At 44.0% G+C, this 21,756-nt stretch overlaps 2 protein-coding genes across 12 annotated transcripts in view; one reads left to right on the forward strand and one right to left on the reverse strand.

Annotated features, from left to right (window-relative positions):
- SULF2 (sulfatase 2) overlaps positions 1–3,488 on the forward strand; it is a 140,569-nt gene extending 137,081 nt beyond the window's left edge. For 3 of the 6 annotated variants that reach the window (XM_032605634.1, XM_032605633.1, XM_032605632.1), the window contains exons 18-21: positions 433–556; positions 1,254–1,287; positions 1,528–1,581; positions 2,543–3,488. In XM_032605634.1, the coding sequence (XP_032461525.1) occupies positions 433–556; positions 1,254–1,287; positions 1,528–1,581; positions 2,543–2,573 (243 nt within the window). In that variant the 3' untranslated portion in view covers positions 2,574–3,488. Of the gene's footprint in view, positions 1–432 lie in introns of all 6 variants that reach the window. The other 3 variants (XM_032605631.1, XM_032605630.1, XM_032605629.1) reach the window with 1 other exon arrangement.
- Positions 3,489–4,064: 576 nt separating this feature from the next.
- NCOA3 (nuclear receptor coactivator 3) overlaps positions 4,065–21,756 on the reverse strand; it is a 122,228-nt gene continuing 104,536 nt past the window's right edge. For 3 of the 6 annotated variants that reach the window (XM_032604577.1, XM_032604579.1, XM_032604580.1), the window contains 9 exons: positions 21,187–21,426; positions 20,962–21,088; positions 19,521–19,692; positions 12,455–12,748; positions 11,250–11,354; positions 9,441–9,666; positions 8,489–8,663; positions 7,852–7,993; positions 6,587–7,533 (listed from right to left, as the gene is read on the reverse strand). In XM_032604577.1, the coding sequence (XP_032460468.1) occupies positions 7,522–7,533; positions 7,852–7,993; positions 8,489–8,663; positions 9,441–9,666; positions 11,250–11,354; positions 12,455–12,748; positions 19,521–19,692; positions 20,962–21,088; positions 21,187–21,426 (1,493 nt within the window). In that variant the 3' untranslated portion in view covers positions 6,587–7,521. Of the gene's footprint in view, positions 7,534–7,851; positions 7,994–8,488; positions 8,664–9,440; positions 9,667–11,249; positions 11,355–12,454; positions 12,749–19,520; positions 19,693–20,961; positions 21,089–21,186; positions 21,427–21,756 lie in introns of all 6 variants that reach the window. The other 3 variants (XM_032604578.1, XM_032604582.1, XM_032604583.1) reach the window with 3 other exon arrangements.

Consider the following 21,756-nt stretch of genomic DNA (forward strand, 5'->3'; position numbering starts at 1 on the left):
ACAGAGCTGGTAGGTTAGTGGGTCACCAGCGGCTCCCAGACCAGGTGAGGACAAGGTCACTCACCCAGCCCTTCGCCAGATGGCTGCTTTTCCATCAAGAGGACCTGAGGGGCTGTGAAGGAAGGCTGCTTAAAAATACAGGGCTGGGTTCCAAGCTTCTTTCCAAGCTTGGTAAATTTCCTGACCAGTGGGGCTCCAGGAGTTCAATGTGACGTACACAGAGGCGGTTTTTATTTTGAGATTTCATGCACGTGGGGCTAGAGGCAAAAGGTAGTTCTAACTGTTCCAAACCCCAGCTCTTGTGGAAGTAGAGGTCACCGTCCCTTCACACCTTGTACTCCCCACCTGCCTGCAGTCAGTCCCCCAGATGGTAGAAGGGGGCTGGGTGGGGGAGTCTTCACCTCATTGATAACCTACCTTTTTTCCAACCAGTTGATGAATGCAGTGAACACCCTGGACAGGGACATCCTCAATCAGCTACATGTGCAGCTCATGGAGCTGAGGAGCTGCAAGGGTTACAGGCAGTGTAACCCCCGGACCCGGAACATGGACCTGGGTGAGCAGGTGCCCCAGCGTGGTGCGGGGTGACCACAGGAGGGGACGGAGGAGGTCCTGTCTGAAGAGGGAACCCAGAATCACCAGGAGTTGGTGAATTCTCACCAGTAGCTATAATATCACCTTGCTAACATTCACCAACCATGTGGCTACTTTTAGGATAAGTGCCATCACTTACCCATCACTGTAACCCACCAGGGTGCTAAGTGCTTTACATGCATTAACTGACAGGCCTCTGAGGTGAATCTGCTTGTCCTCGTTTTATGGATGAGTGACGTGACTGGGTCCAGAGCCCGCGCACTTGGTCACACTACCACATCCTCTGGGAAATTTGCCGAGAGCCCACACTCGGGATCTCCCCGCTGCCCTCAGCTTTCTGTCCGCTGCAGCGTAGGTGTTCCGTGCCCACATGTGGCTCCCCCGCTATGACCAAGGTCAGTACTGAATGACTGCAGCAGGAGCCTGAAATCGATAAGAGGCCGCGAGAGTGTAGGCGACCTACCAAGAGTCTTAGGGACAGCTCACCTGCTAATTCAGTCCCCTCTGTCTAGGAGCCACTACCAACATCATGGCTTTCTGACAAAAAAACCTGAAGTGTTTTAAAGAAGAAAAAGAGGCAGTTATAAAGTTTGTCCTTGCTTGTGCCACTTTTGCCCTTATTTACCTGTTTTCATGTCGTGCACTTCTCTCTCCTTTAGGACTGAAGGATGGAGGAAGCTATGAACAATACAGGTATTGCTTTTGCTTTTAAAGCCTGACAATCGCCCCATTGGTGGCCCATCCTGTAGTCTAACCTCGAGGTTGCACGTGTGAGGTTGGGATGCTACCTTTCTCTGGTCTGCCAGGGGCCTAGCTCGCCCACCAGCGACAGGTGTCCACTAAGAGACCTTCTTTGTCTAGTTCTTTGGGGGTCACTTTTTCTTTCTTGGTGACGGTTAACACTCTTTCTCCTTTTGACACTCGAAACCTTAGGCAGTTTCAGCGTCGAAAGTGGCCAGAAATGAAGAGACCTTCTTCCAAATCACTGTGAGTTGAGGAACCCGTTTACCAATAGACACCTGGCCCAACCCACTTTGTTTTGCCGAGGCTGTTCTGCATGCACGCCCTTTCTCACTTATTCCTCTCATCTGTTCCCATAAGAGGGGAAGCAGTCATGTCAGTCTTTCCCATAAAATAACACACTTGGATATATTTCATGTTCTAGATTATATACTTTGTCTAATACACCGTTGTTCTCCTCGTCATCATCTGTGCTTGGTAAGCTCAAGGCCTTCCTGAGAGGCTGAGAACCATGTCAGTCAGCTAAGTGCCAGGCGTCTTGAAGGCTGTGGCTGCAGAGGTGCTACTTGGTCCACCGTGTCAGCGGCAAGGTGGCCTCATTGAATGGTTTCCAAAACATCCGTGCTACGAACTCCAGGGCCAACAGAGGCTGGTAGGGGCCAGGAGGCTGTGGCAACCTGGAGAGGTCACTCTGGTCTAAAGAGAATGGAATGGGATGCAATTTGAATCCTCTGCTTCACCGAGAAAATCCAGAAACGTAGATATGTGTGAGAATTTGTTAATGTTGGCAACTAATCTGACACGAGGTTACCATGCAGGCCAACCAAGCCCCCTTGGTGAGCTGCCATTTGCAACCTGTGGCCTATTCATTTCTGTCTGTATATGCATATAAACCTGTGTGGCTTTAACAGGAAAAATAATGGGCCAGTTAAGCATTTCTTTGGTGCTACCAGAATGAAAGCACTTGATCTTTACATCTCACTTTCCCCTTAGCCACTATCCTATCTAGATCTTTAAATGACATCTCTGCCAGCCACTGAATGTGTAAGCCAACTGACAATCCAGATGATTAGGTGATAGCAAGCCCTGAGGGATCTAGAAACATTCCTTCTCAGCAGCCACATCCTTGAAGCGAAGCTGACTCAGCTGTAGGACCAATTAAGAAATCCATAAGCAGCGTGGTAAATGAGTTTGCTTTGTTCCACAGGGGACAACTGTGGGAAGGCTGGGAAGGTTAAGAAGCATGAGATGGACCTCCAAAAACAGAGGCATCACCTGTGCAATGAAAAACTGAATGACTTCCAGCAGACCTATGATGTTAGCCAAGAAGCCTGAGACACACAGAATCCGCTTTCAGTCAACGTGGCAGATTCTGGAAGAGAAGCATCCAGGAGCAGTGAGACTTCTGGGAGTCCATTTTTGCCCCTGCTTTTGCTATGGATTATACCTCACCAGCTGCACAAAATGCATTTTCATATCAAAAGGTCACCACTAACCCTCTCTGAGAGGCTCACAAGGGAAGAACAACAGAGAGGTTTTCTTGGAGATTTTCCCCAAGGGTGAAAGTCACTGGGATTTTTTTTTAAAGCACAGGGTAAGAACCACCCTGTTTTAAATCCTCTCATTCTTTTGGCCCTTCACAAAGAAGGAACTAGGAAGCAGGACAGAGGCAGGAAATGGTGACCGAGTTTCACAATGAGTCAGCAGCACAAAAGTCATAAATTATACTTCACCCTAGAACTCTGGCTGCCTCTGAAGAAACTGACTTCACTGTATATATGTGACTATTTACACGTAACCAGCTCGGGGACTTTTAGGGGGATTTGACTAATAAGAAAGCCCAATTTTCAAGAGCGGTGGTGTCAATAAACGCTGTGGCCCACGTAAAAGAAAAGCCCGTGCAGTTGTAGACTTTCCTCTTCCTGACCAGATGCCATTGCTCCCAGGATTCCTTTGTTATCTGTCCCAGAACTGATGTTTTTTAAAGTCCTGCAAAGACATGAAGTTGATGTATGTCCCAAGTTTTAATAAAACTGTATTTGTAAAGAAATTCTGTAGTCTAAGTATTGTCAGACAACGTTGAAAACCCCAGCCAGTGACCAGCAGGTGGTATGAGGGAACCTTTGACATTTTCTAAAAGGCCATTCTTAGGAGTCTTTTGGGTGTGTTTGGTTTTTTTTTTAGTTAAAAAGCATTCAAGATACCACCAGTCAACACCTTTTTGGAAGGAGACACCATGGGTTTAGATGGTTTTTTTAAAAGGGAATAAATACATGGTTATAAATTGTACTAGAATTTACCATACTTCAGGGACCTCAAAGGTAAGTCTCATATCACACCAGCTTTAGGACCCCACTTCTTCAAAGGTAAGTCTCATATCACACCAGCTTTAGGACCCCACTTTTTAAAAGTATTAACCGACTGCAAAGCAACTCACCTTATCCAGCCCTGCGTCGTATACCGGGTAGTCCAACGGGTAAAGGTAGCTGTCGGAACGCTAGACTGGGAGGAGGAGGAACTTCGGCCATCACCTGGCCCAGCACGTTTCTCCCTATCACACGACCCCTAAGCACTTACCTCGTGTAAGAACAGGGGCCATGCTTTCCAGGTTTCTTTTAGCCTCACAGAAACTGCTACTGTTATCTGAAATAGGATTCCTTAGCCTTATCTCTTACCCTTTATCCAATCGGGATTTAAAAAAAAAAAAAAAAAGTGGCACACTCTCAGCCTTCGATTTTAAATAGAAACCTTTATTTACAATGACGTCCAAAATGATCAACAAAGGAGTCACAGCTTACCACTCAACCATCTCATAAGTTATCCCATGTGGTTTGGATTCTTTGCAGTGTGGTTTATATTTTTTAAAAACAACGTTTAATGTAAAATTGATTGAAAGTGAATTCCTTCTCGACACTGTAAGTCAATTCCTGAGAATTTAAATATTGCTCAGAACGACGTGTCCATCTTCTGCAAAATTCCAAATATTGGAACGAGAGAAAGAAAGAGAAGGAAGGAGGACGAGAACAGCCTGCTCACGATGAAACGGTCTGCCTCGGGGCCACGTGACAGCCCCTGCTCCTCCGCAGCAGGGGAGAGTTCACCTACCCAAGAGGTTTTACTCCTATGAGCTTCCCACTTGTGAACAAATGCACGGACTCTGCAAATAAAAAGGGAACTGGACAGGCATATGGGTAGCTGGCAATCCGTTCTGTTTACTTTCCAGCTGCATCTGTCTATGGATCAAGGAATTTATAGGACAGCGAGCCAGCTATGTTCTGTAGGAGCCCGCCCCTATACGTCCCCAACTCACCTTAGATATTAAATACTGATTAAGCAGTCCTATTGATTGATATTTACACCTTTCCATCAAGATGCACAGTTTAGAAAAGTGGCATCATAATATGAACATTAACAATGGATTTCTATTTGTTTTTTTAAAGGAAGAAACGTATCTCCTTTATATCATTTTGATCTTTATAAAATATATATATATTTATATTTATATATCTTTGGATTCAGCAAAAAAGCAGGTACTGGAAATATCTCACATTCTAAAAGCAGATGAAAACATTACTCTGTTCACCCAACAGATACTAAGGTTTAAAAAAGTGGTGGGGGTGAGGGGAGGAGGAGTGAGGAGAGGTAGGCAGAGGAGTACAAAGAGAATTATCCGAAAAAGATAAAACGGGAATAAAGGTAAAAACAACAACAAATTATCTCAAAGACTGCATCTATTAAAAGGAAACAAAATCTCAATTTGCACCAATAAAATGAACAAGTAGAAAATATAAAAACTTATAATAAACTTCATTTTTCTTCCATATAAAAAGGGGGTGCTGCCTTCCACTTAGCCTGGAGTCAAGACTGATTGAGGAAAAGAATCACAAAACTTTTTGTTTTTAATTAAAAGTCAAGAAAGGGTAAGAGCACCATTCTCTTTCTCCCACACACGTGTGACTTCAACAAGAAGGGTTCAGATACAACTGTGTCTAAAAAGACAGAGACTCTTAATTCAGCTCTGCCTCCGTCTCCAGACCAGAGGATGTGTTATCTAAAAAGTACAGGCCACTCGGATGGAAGCTGATGGATTTATAATCTTAGATTTGTTTTTAACCAGGTGGGGGGAGTGTGAAACTCAACTCCACTCTAGTGGTGGTTCTGGAAACACAGGTTTCACTTACTCATAGGTCAAAGAAATTAAATGATCTCACCTTCAGAGACACCTACAAATATTGGCTAAACGTGTGAAAAAATTTTAACTGGCTCTCAGTTATTGCTAGGAAACGACACCAAGGCTAACAGACATTTGAAATTCATAGCTAGTCCAAAAACCCAGTTTCATTCAACTGTTTGAACCTGATAAAGTAAACCAGGTAAAGGGAATTAAACTTGACTTTCTTCCCTATTCCCAACCGACAAGTGGCAGCAGCAGAAAGGGGCGGGGCCAGAGCAGGGAGGGAATGCAAAGGCGCCCAGTCAGACCTCGGCTCTGAATCGCATGAAACTGGCTGCTATGGAGACTGAACTCCTTAGGAAATAACCATGATGCTACTCCTCCAATTCCCGTGGGAAAACAAACATCACAGTAGTGGAAGGACAAGACAAGCTGAGCAGACACCAGGAACCACACTGAGGATTCTACGCCTGAGATCTCAATGTGGGACTCAGGTCCTAGCAACCAAAACCTTAGAGCACTCCTAAAATGGATGAGAAGACAGCGTATTCACTTTCTAAAAAAAATTCCATGAACTGCCATTTAATTTATGGATTGCTTAAAATCCAAGATTCTTCTTTGAAATCAAATTGCTTGATCTTTTAAAATCCTTGATATCTGGTGTTTTTTTTTAAAGTTTATTTCCCCGTATCTATTCTCTCCCCCGAAATTAACAAAGTGCTTAGTTCTGGTAGAGAAATTTTTTAAAAAAATTTAAATGTCTACATCTAAATGATCTCTTTAAAAAGCATTGAGATTAAGAGACTGAAAACAAGCGAGGCATCTCAGGCTGGGGGCAAGGAAAAGCTGTTGGCCACTGCCCCATCCCCCAGGCCACAAAATTCAGGGGATGACTTCTGTTGGTAACCTCACCATGCTGAACTTACTGAAATCAACGTTAAATATTTAGTTTCACAAACTCTGTAAAAATGAGTTGTTGTGACCTACAAAAAAAGGTATATACATATTTTACATAATACAATATCTTAAAGGTCATATTTACAAAAGAAATTCTATTCACAGAAACACTGCAAAATTCTGATTCAGAATGCAGTACCTGGCCTTGGGTTTTCTGCAGTTTATTTTCAAAAAGCATTATACCATATAGGCAAAGGGTGAAACCAGTGCTTTCAACAACAGCAACAAAAATCATAGTTCTTGTCCAACAGATTAGTTTAGACAAACACTAGGTATGTGGCTCACCGTTCCTCAAGACCTCGAGAATATTGCGTTTATCCGTTACTTTTTAAATAAAGTGCACACGGCTGCACGTTAGCATATGAATAACTGCCACTGACCGCTGCAATTAAATACTGTCATCTATTTTCCCTTCTGCGATGCCACCTGACACCAAGGACAATTCCTGGAGGTGAAGCATTACAGGACATTGGGGGCAGATAAAAATGCTATTTAGGAAAAAGCCTAGGACAACCAAGAGTAGGGTCAGAGCAACTCAACACTCCTTAAGGGAGAACTTGGAAATGCCCACTCCCGGGATAGAACCTGATAGTGACAAAAACACTCGAGGTTGGGACCATGCTCTTCACCCAATACAGCAACTACCAAGAAACCGGATGTTCTAATCTCTTGATTTCTCCAATGTTCTCTGGCCCACCTACATTTTTTCCAAAGACTTTGGATAGCCAAGCAGAAAAAAGTTTCTGACGCCGGACAGTTCTGTGATTAGTAACACTCCGTACCTCCAGAATCACATCCTGAAAAGGCAGAACGCCAAAAATATTTGTTTTAAACACCATGATACATAGGAGGGAAAAATAACAGGTAGATATCACGCTTCAGCTTAAAATCCAGTCCTGCCTGCTCAAATGACATCACTTGAAATACCCTTGATGGGGATCAAAGCTGGTCCTTTCTTCAAAGCTGGGCGCCTAGACAATGATTCTTTACTCCCAATAATCCTAGTGCAGTGTCATTTGTACAGTGATTTCCTTGGAGGTCCTGGTGTAGAGATGTCAGCAATATTTCTGTTGGCAACCAGAAGTAACATGAGTAAAACACACACTTTGCCCAACAGAAAAGAATCCATTATGTCTACACTGATGGCTTGCAACATGGCTCTGGCTGACTGATTCAGTTCTTAGGTCCCAGATTTCTGAAAGTATCAGCTGGCCCAATGCCTTGAAACCGAAAGTTTTTTCAATTATTACATATATTTTTAAGTTATACATCCAAGTTTAAAATCTACCTAGGACCTTTAACATTACAGTTGAGGCTTTGGTTCTCTCCAGAGAACAGGAAAAGTTTTTTGAGAAAGTTAAGGAACAGATCCCCCGACCCCGTACCTGATCAGGACCCATCGGCATGCCAGTCATGGGCATGGAGTTCATGTTCATCTGTCCCACGGGACCACTGCTGCCATTCACGTGCACCATACTATACGCTGCAGGATTCCCCTGGTGAGCAAACTGCTGCTGGGAAAAAGAGCTGTGAAGAAAGTGGGAAATTACCTCCTGGGTCATTTTCGTAACACAGGACACGCACACAGAGACTACCGCAATTTGGTCAATGTCGCTGTACTCAAGCAGAGAACATGGGCAAGAAAACTCTGACAGCCTGCCTTCTATCTTTCACAGCTCTTCTCTGTACTCACTACCCTCGTGGAGATGAGCACAGTAGACAGGCTTCTCAAAACAGATGAGCCAAATCACACACTCTCTAACGTAAGCCTAGGACCTTTGCGCTCCCCACCCAAACAAGCTTGGCTGAGAAACACAGAGACTAATTCCCTGAACTTCTGGCACTAGAACGTGGCCGACTTTTATGAAGTCCCTATTCTGGGAATTCCCCAGCAGTCCAGTAGTTAAGACTCTGCAATTTCACTGCCGGGGGCTTGGGTTCAATCCCTGGTCAGGGAACTGAGATCCCGCAAGCCAAGCGGCCCAGCCAAAAAAAAAAAAAAAAAAATTCCCTGTTCTTCACCTGTTCCTGGTCAGGGTTCCTGACGGCCAGCCCTTCATTTCCGAGGACTGATACATGGGTGCGGTCTGAGGGTGCTGCATCATGGGATTCTGGGAGGGACCCATTCTTGATGATACCATCGCACTGGGAGGACTAGGCACTCGACCAAAGGCTGGATCTGGCTGCTGTCCCATCCCTTTAAAAAAGAAAGAAGGAGAGAAAGAAATTACAATGCTCAAATGCTACCTCCTTAGAATATCAGCTTTCTATAGTAACTTGAGGTTCTTTTTTAAAGGTGGGGGAATGTGTTAAGTATAAGGTATAAAGATGCTGCCAGTAATTCTGGCTTCTCATCAAGGTGACAACTAGAGCCAGGCTTACTACAGAGATACACGCTGTGTGGATCCCCCGAAGGGCAGTTACTTCAGTGAGCTTTCTGTATAAAAAGGACACCATATCACGCTGCTCCTCACTCCATCCCCCTTTAGAGGGCAAAGAGCTGTGTCCCCAGCTGACAGGGACGCATCCTCAAATGTCATCTCTGCAACAGATACCTCTAGCCCCACTCCCACCATGTTCCTGGAACCTCACAAAGGTATGACTGTAATTAATATGTCCAAGCCACCAAGAAAAGGAACTCAAAAAGCCCACACAGTGCATTGCTCTCACTGTTCGGAGATGGCAGAGTTCTACTAGGCTGGGACGTACTGGACGGGACCTGGTAAGTCTTTCTTCCAAATTAAGACCTGGGTGGGAAAAAAACCTGAACTATGATAGATCATCTACCTCAGTGACAATCATCTGTGCACTGCAGCAGACATTTTTGTTCTGTTATTTTTTAATTAATTTTGTTTCTCTTGTGAAATAAAAGAGAGTGAATAGCATTTGCTTCTAATATACAACAGCCCTAGTGACTCTTACGTCCGTAGGAATGTTACTTTGAGGAAGACATTATTATCCCTGACAGATTTACCATAACCTGGTGGATATGGAAACTGCTGGGGTGGAGCCTGCGGCATGGCAGGCCCTGCCAGGACTCCGTCCATGCTGGGGGACGCGGTCACGTTAGGGGGTGGACTGAAGGCCTGGGTGTGCTGCTGCTGTTGCTGCATCATCATCGCCACCCTCTGCTGCCGGAAGTGATGACTCAGCAGCTCTCTGCTGCGCTGGGCGGCCATCTGGGCGCTAAGGAAACCCTGCTAACACCCAAGAAAGAACGCAATTACACACGTGTGGCAAGAGCCAGCCAATTTCATACATACAGTGCCCCCATGACACGTGAGGTATCAGAGAGAAAAAACACCCAATGCCTTTCTATATAGTTACAAAAAAGGAAACGCACAATTCTCATTATGGTAAAGGCTTTCCGGCTTGGTGCGGGCATGAGCGTTGGGGGAGAACAGGGACCTGGAAATTACTGGGGGCTAGGGGACGAAAGCAGAAAAGTCATCGGGCTTTGACATAGTTAGAAAACATTCCTCAAAGTGAGAGAACATTTAGGAGTAGAATTTGAGGACAAACTTCAAAAACTACGAAATAAAACAGCAAGAAGAAAAGGGGCAGGAATGAGACTATGTTTGGGGGAGAAACAAAAAGAGAAGCCAAAAACAAAGCAAAGGGATGGGGTTATACTCAGAGAAGCAGGAATCCACCCCAGAAGCTCTTGTAGTCTCTCTAAACCTTCTGACAAAAGAGGTGAAGGGTAAGGAGGTGACGGGATCAAAGCACTGAACAAGGAAGCTGACCTGTTGATTTGCCAGCTGGGAGAGATCATCACCCAGGATAAAAAGCAAACATTTATCCTCTTTTTGGAAAGCATCCTAGCTCAGCTTATACAGGAGATCTGACTATCAAGAAAATACATAGGTATCGGTACTTCCGAGTAGGTCTAACAGCAAAAACTAGGCATTTCAGAATTGTTGTTGTTTAACAGTATTTCAAACCACAGTAGGGATTTTCGTGTAGTCATCTGCCTTGTGCACACTAAGGAAATGCCTTAATACAGTGTCCACCATGTGATGGGGGCAGACAGAACTTTAACAGCACTCCTCCCACTAGGGGAAATCAGGTCATCTCAGAGGCTGTCACCGAGAGTGGGATTATAAATTATTTATTTTCTTTTTTATACTTCTTATAATTTCAAATTCTACGCAGTGAGCATTTGGTCTCACAATCCAGGAGCAGAAAAAAGTTTACAGATTTGTTATTTTCAATTCCTGAAAGGTAAATGGTAGCGGCTTTCACAACACAGCAACTGATCACAGAGGGAATTAATTTTTTTATTAATTTTTATTGGAGTACAGTTGCTTTACAATGTTCTGTTAAGTTTCTACTGTACAGCAGAGTGAATCAGCTATATGTATACATATACCCCCTCTTTTTTGGATTTCCTTCCCATTTAGGTCACCACAGAGCACTGAGCAAAGCTCCCTGAGCTATACAGCAGGTTCTCATTAGTTACCTTTTTTATACACAGTTATCAATAGTGTATATATGTCAATCCCAGTCTCCCAATTCATCCCACCCCACCCCCGGGGAACTAACTTTAAAAACATGAATCAGTGGTTTTTAATAAAAGAACCTCTCTTCCTCTGATTCTTCCTAGTTACCAGTAGGAGAGACAAAGGGAAGAAAAAGTGTGATGGGACCATGGGATGGGTTCTTACACAAGAAATTTGGGATTATGTACTGTCTTTGTTTAATAAACATTTACTGAGAGTCAAGCATGGGCCAAGCCCTGTGCGGGGCATTCAGCCCTGAACACGGAGAGACTTATTCTCACCTGGGAGTTGACCTGAGGCTGCATCATGGGCCTCATCACCGCAGCCCCACCAGCAGTGGGGTTTTCCATTTTCATTTCAAGTGCCTGACGGCTCTGATTCAAAAACTGGGGAGAGACAGGGTGGTTAGAACGCAAGTGGAGCACGTGAATGAACCCAAACAGCTGTCCACACCCTTGGCACCACCCAGCGAGGTCATGAAGACACCTCTAAACCCATCAACCGGGCTAAGTCATGGCTAAGCTAAAGCAGCACGCTTTCACATTTCAAAAAGGTTGGTGCTGGAAAGCCCTTGGCTGGCATGTGAGGCCTTCATGTTCAGCAACAGGAGGAAAAGTGAAAGTGCAATTCTGCAGCTTAAAGAATGTCTTCAACAGGAACTCAAAGAATTTATAAAGTCAGATTTTCTCTGGGATTACTTAGGCTATTGGGGAAATAGCTTTAATTTAATCAAAGGTAACACTGGAAAAAACTACTTCTGCTACCTTTTCCTGGGTAATTTTTAGTGGAAAGAAATGGTAAAAAATGATACCATGAACGCATTAACACAGCTTTCCTGAGTACCTACGCTTTTAGGAACATTAATACACTGGAAGGGGCTCCAGCTCACTGGATTCTCAATTCACTCATCTGCTTATGTGGTTCGATCCCCCCACATTTAAGAACTCAGTGCACTCAAGATACAAAATAAAAATAAATTTTTTAAAAATAAATTTTTTAAAATGTGTTACAAAGGAAACGGAAAAAAAAAATATTAAAAGAGCTCAAGTTGTATAACACATCTAGAAAGCAGAGGTTCCTTACTCAAAAAGGTTCCTTACTCAGAGGTTTCTGCTCAAATCAATAAGGTTTCAACATCTGGCTATTAACATTAAGGACTCTTAATAATAGAAATTATCTACCTCTAAGACTACAAAGCCATCAAGAAACCTCTTCTCCCCCAAGAGCAATCCTCTCGGACATTGTTTATTTTTCAACCTGTACAATAGAATATTCTTATAGAAGGGTATCCAACTCTAGTACAACCACTCCCTAGCAAGGAACCATCCATACAAATAAAATGTTAACAGCAATGAAAACGAAAGGAATTTCTTTGGTTGACGAGGGATAGAGAGCCAGTGGCAAGAGCCCTGAAAGAACACAGTCCAAAAACAAATGAAAGAGGAGGAGGCCAAAGGGAAAGCTGCTTCGGGTGTGTGGCTGTTACCTGCTGGCCCTGCAGCCTCTGCTGAAGCTGCATTCTAAGTTGCTTGGGAGTGTTTGTCCGGGGTCTCACGATGTTGGCCCGAGGGTGCATTCCTTGGAGAGGAAAACCTCCCTGCTGGTTCATCTGATTCATCATCGAGTTAAAAGGTGGTGATTGTCCCGGAAGATTAAAGGCTCCTTGCATTGGAGGCCCCTGCGTCGGGTACGTCTGCCCATATAATGCTGCCTTCTGCTCCATCATTACTGCCGCTTCTTGGCCTTGGAAAGCATCCTGTTTGGACTCCAAAGCTTGTCCCTAAACATCAAACACATAAATGAACAGTAAAGTACACGTGGGAAACCAACAGAAATACAATGCTCTAAAGAAGGTGAAAAATATAAGTCAATATATGTGAACGATGACGTTGCAGAATTCCAAAAGCGAAATCAAATTTATTGTCTAAAATTCCATGAGACCAGACACCAAGCCATCTTTTAACAGCTGTGCCCTAGGGCTTACGGAGCACAGGGTCTCACGCAGGGAGACACTCAAATATTTTCTGAGCCAAATATCTACGATGTACTGAGTACCTGGAGAAATACTATTTGTTCCAGACAAGATTTCTGTACCAACATTGACCTCCCATGCCAAGTGTAAAATAAATCAATGAAAATCACTGTGATCAATGGATTCTCATGTAATCTGCACAAGAATACTTTTGAAGGTGGCAAGAGGCGAGTTTAGTAGAGACAGGCAAATCAACACCAGCCCATGTCCCCTGAGGTGTATTCACCACGTGAACAAAACCTAAAGGTGGGGCGCTTCCCTGGTGGTGCGCAGTGGTTAAGAATCCGCCTGCCAATGCAGGGCCCGTGGGTTCAAGCCCTGGTCCAGGAAGATCCCAGATGCCGCAGAGCAACTAAGCCCGTGCGCTACAACTACTGAGCCTGCGCTCTAGAGCCCATGCTCTGCAATGATAGAAGCCACCGCAATGAGAAGCCCGCGTATCTCAACGAAGAGTAGCCCCCACTTACTGCCAACTAAAGAAAGCCCGTGCACAGCAACGAAGACCCAATGCAGCCAAAACTAAATAAATAAATAGCCTAAAGGTGGTCAGTCATCCACTATTTGTACGTGAGAAGGAGAAAGAAGCCTATTAACTCAACAAGTATTTATTAAGTGTGTTACATGCCAGGTATCACTTCTCTATGTGCTAACGATGCATACAAAGTAATGTCCAGCAGAAAAGAAGTAAAAATAAACACTCTGAAGGAGGGGAGAGCCTGCCATGTTCAGACAAGAGCAGCCAGGCAGGTGCTGCGTCCCCTGTAACTCCTCATCCTCGGGCACAGGATGCCAAGTGTGCAGCTGACACCTTCACCAAGTCTCGTCCTAAAGCACACCTCACCCCGCGGTGACCGTGACACCATTCTCTATTTTCTCCCCCATCTCGGGCCTTTCCTTGGAGGAATGTTAAGAGTTCATCCGCCCTAGGCCCTCTTCCTTCCTCTCGCTACCTTTTCTACTCGGTCTCCTCAGCCACTGGTGACAACTGCCAAGTTTCTTTCTCCAGCTCCAATGCCTCGGACTCTTAACTGTGCTCATACAGGCGCCCACTCAACATCTTTACCTGGACGTCTTGGGCATCTCAAACTTAACATGTAGAGAACAGAAGGCGTGATTATCAACAGTCCCTCCCACAAAAAAAAAAACCCCGATTCTTCTCCAATCTTCCCTACATCACAATAGATGGCAACACCATTCACCCAGAGCTAAACGCCAGCAACTCCGATTCCTCAGTCTCCCTTCCCAACTGTGTGAGTGCATATGTGTGCAGACAGGGCGCAAGTCCTGTCAGCTTTTCCTCCGTGACACGTCGCATAGCCTTCCCTTCTTTTCATTCTGTTGCCATGACCCTTCCCAAGACATCTCCCTGCCATCTGTGCGTCTACTCTGTGCCATAATACCAATTCCCTACTCCAGACAGCAATCTGAGATTTCTGTTTATAAAGTAATCAGACCATAATATACTCTCTTGCTAACCCTGATAAAATGACAGCAAAAAGTTAAAAGATAGTATTTATCCAAAAAAAAAAGAGAATATTGAAGGCAACAAGATAAAAAATTTCAACAGGCATCTGGAAGACAGAAAGTGTAGGGAGGAGTAAGCAACTCAACACAGCAGAGAAACTGAGACCCATGTGCCTGCAGAGAAACCCCACCTGAGGACTGAGTCAATGTCTCGCATGGAGCCAAGGCAGCACTCCACTGGGGACAGCAGAAGGTCAGGGAGGGCGCCCAGACAGGGGGCTAGTTAGGAGGCTGAGTACAGACCAGGGGGAGCCCTCAGCCATCAGACTGCAATACGACTCAATGGCAACACTGGATGCCAGAAAACTATGGAAATACTCTTTCAAAATTCTAAGAGGAAATTACTTTCAACTTAGAATTTAATACACGGCAGCCAGAGGTGCAGTGGGGTGGAATAAAGACGTTTTCAAACACAGAAGGACCCCAAAATTGCAGGGACAGAGAAGTTAACAGAAATTTTGTTTCAGCAAACAAAGGAGTAAATCAAGAAAGAAAACGACTTGAGATTCAAGAAACCGAGGATCCAACACAGGAGAAGAGTGACAATTATTAATTTCTAGAGCAGGCTCAAAAGGGCAGAGTTAAACAGAGGGACATGGAACTATGACAGGGAGAGGAAGAACTGAGGAATTATCTAATGTGTCTGACCACGTGAAGAAGAAGAAAAAAGTAACAGAAACTTTTAGCAGTAAGTATGTAGAAAACAAAGCAAATAAAAAGACAAGGCAATTAAACAAACAAACCCAAAACAAAAGCCTATGTAACTACACCTGGCTCAGCAATGAGCCAAAATGATGTAAATATGGTGTACCTATTTATTTAAAAACAAGGGACATAGTCACCTTGAGGGGAGAGACTGCATGTGCCCACGCGTATGTAGAGGGTATGGGTGTGAGGGTGCGTACTAGAGGAAGGCGGTATAAATACGGATCCATAATTTCTTACCTAAAATTCCAAAAAATTTTCAATTCTTTAAAAAAGACTTAACAATTTTTCATTAGTGCCAAATGTATTTAACAGCAAAACCTGGCCCGAACTTGTACGAAGCAACACATAATCTCTATAATATCCCACTTAGTGTGATTATGTATTTTGCTGTAGAAGTATTAGCATGTTTGATCACAGGCTATTGCCCAAAAATTACAGTATTGCTCGAAACTCTATCAGGAGTATGTTGTAATATATGGTCCCATGCACAATTTCACCCTTCTAAGATCCAAAAATTCCTCAATTCCAAAGCATACCTGATGTCAAGGTTCTCAGATAAGGGACTACGAACGCGTAGTCAACTATCATATCTGGAAATCAATAGATATACACTGAAGTTGATAAAGAAATAGCCGCATAGTCATATTTCTTAGAAATATTACCAAAATAAAGAGGTGAGTTTCACCATCTCCCAGTGGGGCAAAGGAACTGTGGTTCTTCAGTAAGCATATTTTCCTATCGTTTTATTTTTAAATTAAAAATGGATTACTTTGCTGAAAAATAAAAATTAATTACAACAAAAAAGGAAAACTGGTCTCATCCTTACCCTGCTTACAATCCTTCCATGGCTTCCCAATACACAGAAAAAGTCCAAACTCTTAAGACGGCTTTGTAGAACCTAGCCTCCATGTACCTCCCCCAACGTCATCTCACACGGCTCCCTCTCTGTTCTCACCAACCTCAGCCACTTCCTAGAACCCGCAAGCTCTTTCCTGCCCAAGCAACTCTGAGTTAGCTGTACCTCTTCTGGATTGTTCTTTCCCTAGGCTGTTTGCCTAGCTAGCTCCTTCTCATCCTTCAGGTGTCAGCTTACATGTCATCTCTCCAGAAAAACCTTTCCTGACTATTCAAGTCAGTCCCCACTTATTCTTTATCTCATAATCCTGGTTTTGAAAACACAAACATTTTCAAACTAAAGAACAAAACTATAAACAAGCCCCCACTAAAAAGAAACTGGATGAACTTCCATGGTGGCACAGTGGTTAAGAATCCACCTGCCAATGCAGGGGACATGGGCTCAAGCCCTGGTCCAGGAAGATCCCACATGCCGTGGAGCAACTAAGCCCATGTACCGCAACTACTGAGCCTGCGCTCTAAAGCCCGCGAGCCACAACTACAGAGCCCGCATGCCACAACTACTGAAGCCCTTACGCCTAGAGCCCGTGCTCCGCAACAAGACAAACCACCTCAATGAGAGGCCCGCACACCGCAATGAAGAGTAGCCCCCGCTCGCCGCAACTAGAGAAAGCCTGCATGCAGCAATGAGGACCCAACGCACCCAGAAATAAATAAATTTATAAAAAAAAAAAAAGAAACCGGGCAAACTATTTACAATATAGACAGGTTAACAGTCATCCTGCAAACATGTTTTAGAGAAACTTTTTTTTTTGCGGTACGCGGGCCCCTCACTGTTGTGGCCTCTCCCGTTGCGGAGCACAGGCTCCAGACGCGCAAGCTCAGCGGCCATGGCTCACGGGCCCAGCCGCTCCGCGGCATGTGGGATCTTCCCGGACCGGGGCACGAACCCGTGTCCCCTGCATTGGCAGGTGGAATCTCAACCACTGCGCCACCAGGGAAGCCCTAAGAGAAAATTTTTGACATCCCACCCTATCCTAAGAAAAGGTCCCTGTATTTAAAGGTCTCACAGCATCATATGCCTCTCCTCGTAACCTCTCCTTCACCATGTCTACTTCTGTGTGGTTCCTTGCCTGAGTTCTGGGAGCAGGAAATAGGTTGTTCACTATTGCTCCTCAGTCTCTAAGGAAAGATTGATTGGCATATAGAAGACAAATATTTGTTAACTGAAGTAATCAACAATCAGTAACTAAAGCATCGCTACAGATCAACAAAATAAAAACCCCATCAGAACTATTAAACTATTAAACACATCTCAATGGCCAAAAAATATAAAGTATTTTCAATCTTGCTAATGAAAGAAATACAAATTCAAACAAGAATCTTTGTTGCCCATCAGCCTGGCAAGGATTTGAAAGAATAATCATGCTCAATATTTGTCCCGTCACTTGCTCTTTCACACTCTGGGTTCTTTCATCTTCGTGGGCCGTGGCAGCAGTGCCGGTGAGGGTGATGGACTGGAGTCATCGTGCCCTGCTGTGGAAAAGCAGCTATACGACCATCTAGGAAAACTGCCTGAGAGTATGTATATAAACCTCTAAAATAAGCCCTCTGACCCAATCATCCTTTCTCTTGGATTGTAGCTCGGAAAACAGAAAAAGTGAACAAGATGTAAGTAATTCATAGAATTACAACAGAAAGTATTTAGGAACAATTAAATTTTCATCAGTAGATAACTGGTTAAATAGTGTTCAATAAGATGGATACTATTTGGCCATTAAAATTAAAGATGTATACATTAAACAAAAAAGATGACTGACGATGACTTTCATAAAGTAAAACAGGCCACAAAAGTATTTTAAAAGTCTGCTTCCTTTTTTTTTTAATATACACACACAAGTTACTTATGATTCTTTGTGCCAAGATTATGGAGGATTTTCAACTTTTTAAAAAAATACGTACTTTTGTGATGGTCAGATTTTTATATAAGGACCGTTAACTATTTTACATGAAGACAAAGAAAACTATTTCCAGCTTAAATAAAATTCTAGGGGATTTTCCTGGTGGTCCAGCGGTAGAGAATCCAGCTTCCAACGTAGGGGACGCTGGTTCGATCCCTGGTCGGTGAACTAAGATCCACATGCCGCGAGGCAACTAAGCCCACGTGCTGCAACTACTGAGCTCATGCACCTCAATGAGAGAGCCGTGTGCCACAAACTACAGATCCCACGCACCCTGGAGCCCACGCGCCACAACCAGAGAGAAAATCCGCACGCCACAACTAGAGATAAGCCCACGCGCCACAACGAAGAGCCTGCACCGCCATGTCTCAACGAAGATCCCGAGTGCCGCAACTAAGACCTGACGCAGACCAAAAACAAAAAAAAATTCTAGTGGCAGTTAAAGCTTCTCGGTCTTCATGTAACCCTCACTTCCTCCCCCAGCCAGGTCAGACACGACTCCTCGGTCAGGGTCACAGGTGGCTGGTACCCCCAGGTGTACATCATCACTGCTCCGTGTTTCTCAACCACCCTTTAAAAAGTTCTGTGCAGTGTTTGCCACACTGAAATGTAATTCTTTTTTTTTTTTTGCGGTACGTGGGCCTCTCACTGTTGTGGCCTCTCCCGTCGCGGAGCACAGGCTCCGGACACACAGGCCCAGCAGCCATGGCTCACGGGCCCAGCCGCTCCGCGGCATGTGGGATCTTCCCGGACCGGGGCGCGAACCCGTGTCCCCTGCATCGGCAGGCGGACTCTCAACCACTGCGCCACCAGGGAAGCCCCTGTAATTCTTTTTATACACATTTGTCTCCCCAACAAAGCCTGAGAACCCTGAGGATCTTTCCCATTTATCATTAAACACACAGACTTACACAAGTGCCCCCAAACACACATCCTATAATGAAAAGATCCACTACAAAATGTATGTTTCAAAAAAAAAATAAAATAAAATACAGATTTGTAAATGGCATATTTTCATAAGGCTGAATAGGTAACTAGGAATAGGAGATGATGTTGTTGGGATATTCACAGATTTACCAGTGTAAACAGGTTTTGTTTAACACAAAAAAAGCTTGCCTCCTCAGAGTATACACTGGTTGTCCAGATAGTAGAAAGAGGTAATTATAAAAATGAGGATTCAACTAACATAAGCAAAAAGCAGCATTTTAAAAACTATAGTAGTTTTAGTGGATCATTTCTATGATTGCCTAAAATCTGACATCTTTATAAAACAGTAAGTTGCTGGAAATTCTATCACAATTATAAAGTATATTTTCTAAATTTAATGCTGGTATCCATGAATGTAGTGCTGTACCTAAAGAAAAGATACACATATAGGCACTATTGTACATGGCTTCATGGATATATGCGAGCACGCATGCACGCAGACACACACACACACACCCCTCTACATCCACAGTACTGCTACCTACTTGATTTACAAGTTCAGGAATGCCGAGAGCTCTGTCAATTTCTTCCAGGCCTGTGGCATCTGTGTTGCTCAAGAGTGTGTGCAGCTGGTCCAACAATGCTCTTTCATCACTCTGGCCTTCAAGGTTAGAAGGTGGCCCAAGGAGATCATCCAGGGAACTCCTAAGAAGTGGCCTAAAAAGAGACTTAGATTCAATTTCAATGGTGCTTTTCCTCTTAAAAAAAAAAGATCAAAGTAACCCCACATAGTATTTTTAATATGCAATAACTCAAATAATACAAGTGTAAATAATAAACAGAGTAGCAGAAAAGAACAAATGGCATCAATTTAAATTTAAGACCCACAATTTTAAACCTCACCAGGTCATCTTCGACCACCATATCTAGATTACAACTCCCAATTCCACCACCAGAATGTAATTGCTAGATGCCTTGACATTTAGAGGATAGCAGAGATTTGGGAAAGGAGATTGGAGGGATGAAGAGGGTGGTGTTTTCAAGACCCTACAAGAACAGAAGTGGCAGTAGTTAGGATATTGCAGGCTGGAGAAATCAACAAAAGAATGGGAAAAAAGGTAGAAATGCTGAACTGAGCCCAGGGTTCTACCAAAATAACTTTGTTTCATACACGGCCCACAGAACTCATGTATCGACAAGTATAATACAAACCCCGTACAAGTATAACACAAACCCCACAGCAATGCCACAGTCCTCCAACACATCACAGGGGCATGGAGCTAGACATTTATCCAGTCTCAGAAAAATTCTGTGATGAAACTATTTATTCTCTACTGGGTAGAGAAGCACTCAAGTTAACAAGCTCATGTAGTTACACTTCTGTCTACTCAACAGATCAATTCATTTTTCTTTGCTTAATTTATTGTAGAACTCAAGTCAGAGCTGACAGTGACAGGTAGCCTCTTTCATGCCAATGAGTTACTGACCAAACTTAAAAAATGAAATAGACATAACCCACAATCTTTCTTTCACAAAAATAAAAGCGTGCTATATTTCACTTTCACCTTCATCCCTGAAACGTTTTAAATAATTTTAGAAAAGAATTATCGAATCCTAAAAAATGAACTTTCCAGAAAACTGAGGCTCACCCTCTGCGGACCATTTATCTTGTCAAACTAGTGCTAATTTATCCCTCTCCTCATGGAGGAGGATTGTTACATTATGAGAGACGACCATGGCACATGGAGGCTCCCAGGTGTGACCACTCAACGGTCCCGACAGCTGAGAGATACAGTCCTGTCTCCTCCCTCTCCCATGAACGCATGCTGCCTCAGGCTCAGCCTCGCTTTTACACACAGACGGCAATGAGTACCTCAATTACAGAGGGTTTTTCTCATTCTCTTTCAGGTTTGTTCCTGTGCTCTCACCCTTTTCTAGATAATCCAATGCTTACATTTTCCACAGGGTCACGTAATAGAGCCCCACCTATTTTGAGTCCCATGAGGGCCTTGTTCCATGGACAACATGCCATCTGGCCAGGAACCAGGTTGGTTCGATGGTGCTGCTTGGCCGTAAGGACTGACCCCCATCCCCATGGGAATCTCACCGGGCCCTGGGGGAACAAAAAGAAAGGATAAATTTTCAAATAAGCCAAAGGCGAAGGTTAGCCTGAAACATCTAATGTTCTTTTCTCACGAAAGGAGCGCTTACGCATCTGAAGCATCTGCTGCTGCGACGCCGGCCTCACGCCCGGGACGCTACTGGGCCGCAGAGGCATGGCGGGCAGCGGGCCACCCATGGCAGGCCTGGGTAAAGCAGCACTATAATCCGCTCCCGGCCTCCCCATGGAGTTTGAATTCATAGGTTCCATTCGGCTGGCCTTTGAGTTCGGTAAGCCCCAGTCTCCCGAGGAAGGAGTCTGATTCACAGTCACATTTCTGTTTGGTCCACCTAAAACAGAAATTAGGTATTTTCCATGTTACAATGAAATTCTTCTTGTATCATACAGGTACAGCCATCAGACACATGAGCCTCTGTCATTCTAAAAAGCGGGCTGGCCAACTGTTGAGACATTTCTGATAGGCCGCCACAGGCATACCTTCACAGTACTGCACTTCCGAGACACTGCGTTCTTTACAAATTGAAGGTTTGTGGCAACCCTATGTTGTCGGATGATGGTTAGCATATTTTAGCAATAAAGTGTTTTTAAATTAAGGTACGTACATTTGTTTTTAGACATAACGCTATTGCACACAATACAGTATAGTGTAAACCTACCTT

The sequence above is a fragment of the Phocoena sinus genome, chromosome 15 (assembly GCF_008692025.1).
Source record: "Phocoena sinus isolate mPhoSin1 chromosome 15, mPhoSin1.pri, whole genome shotgun sequence".
In the NCBI taxonomy this organism is placed as follows: Eukaryota; Metazoa; Chordata; class Mammalia; order Artiodactyla; family Phocoenidae; genus Phocoena; species Phocoena sinus.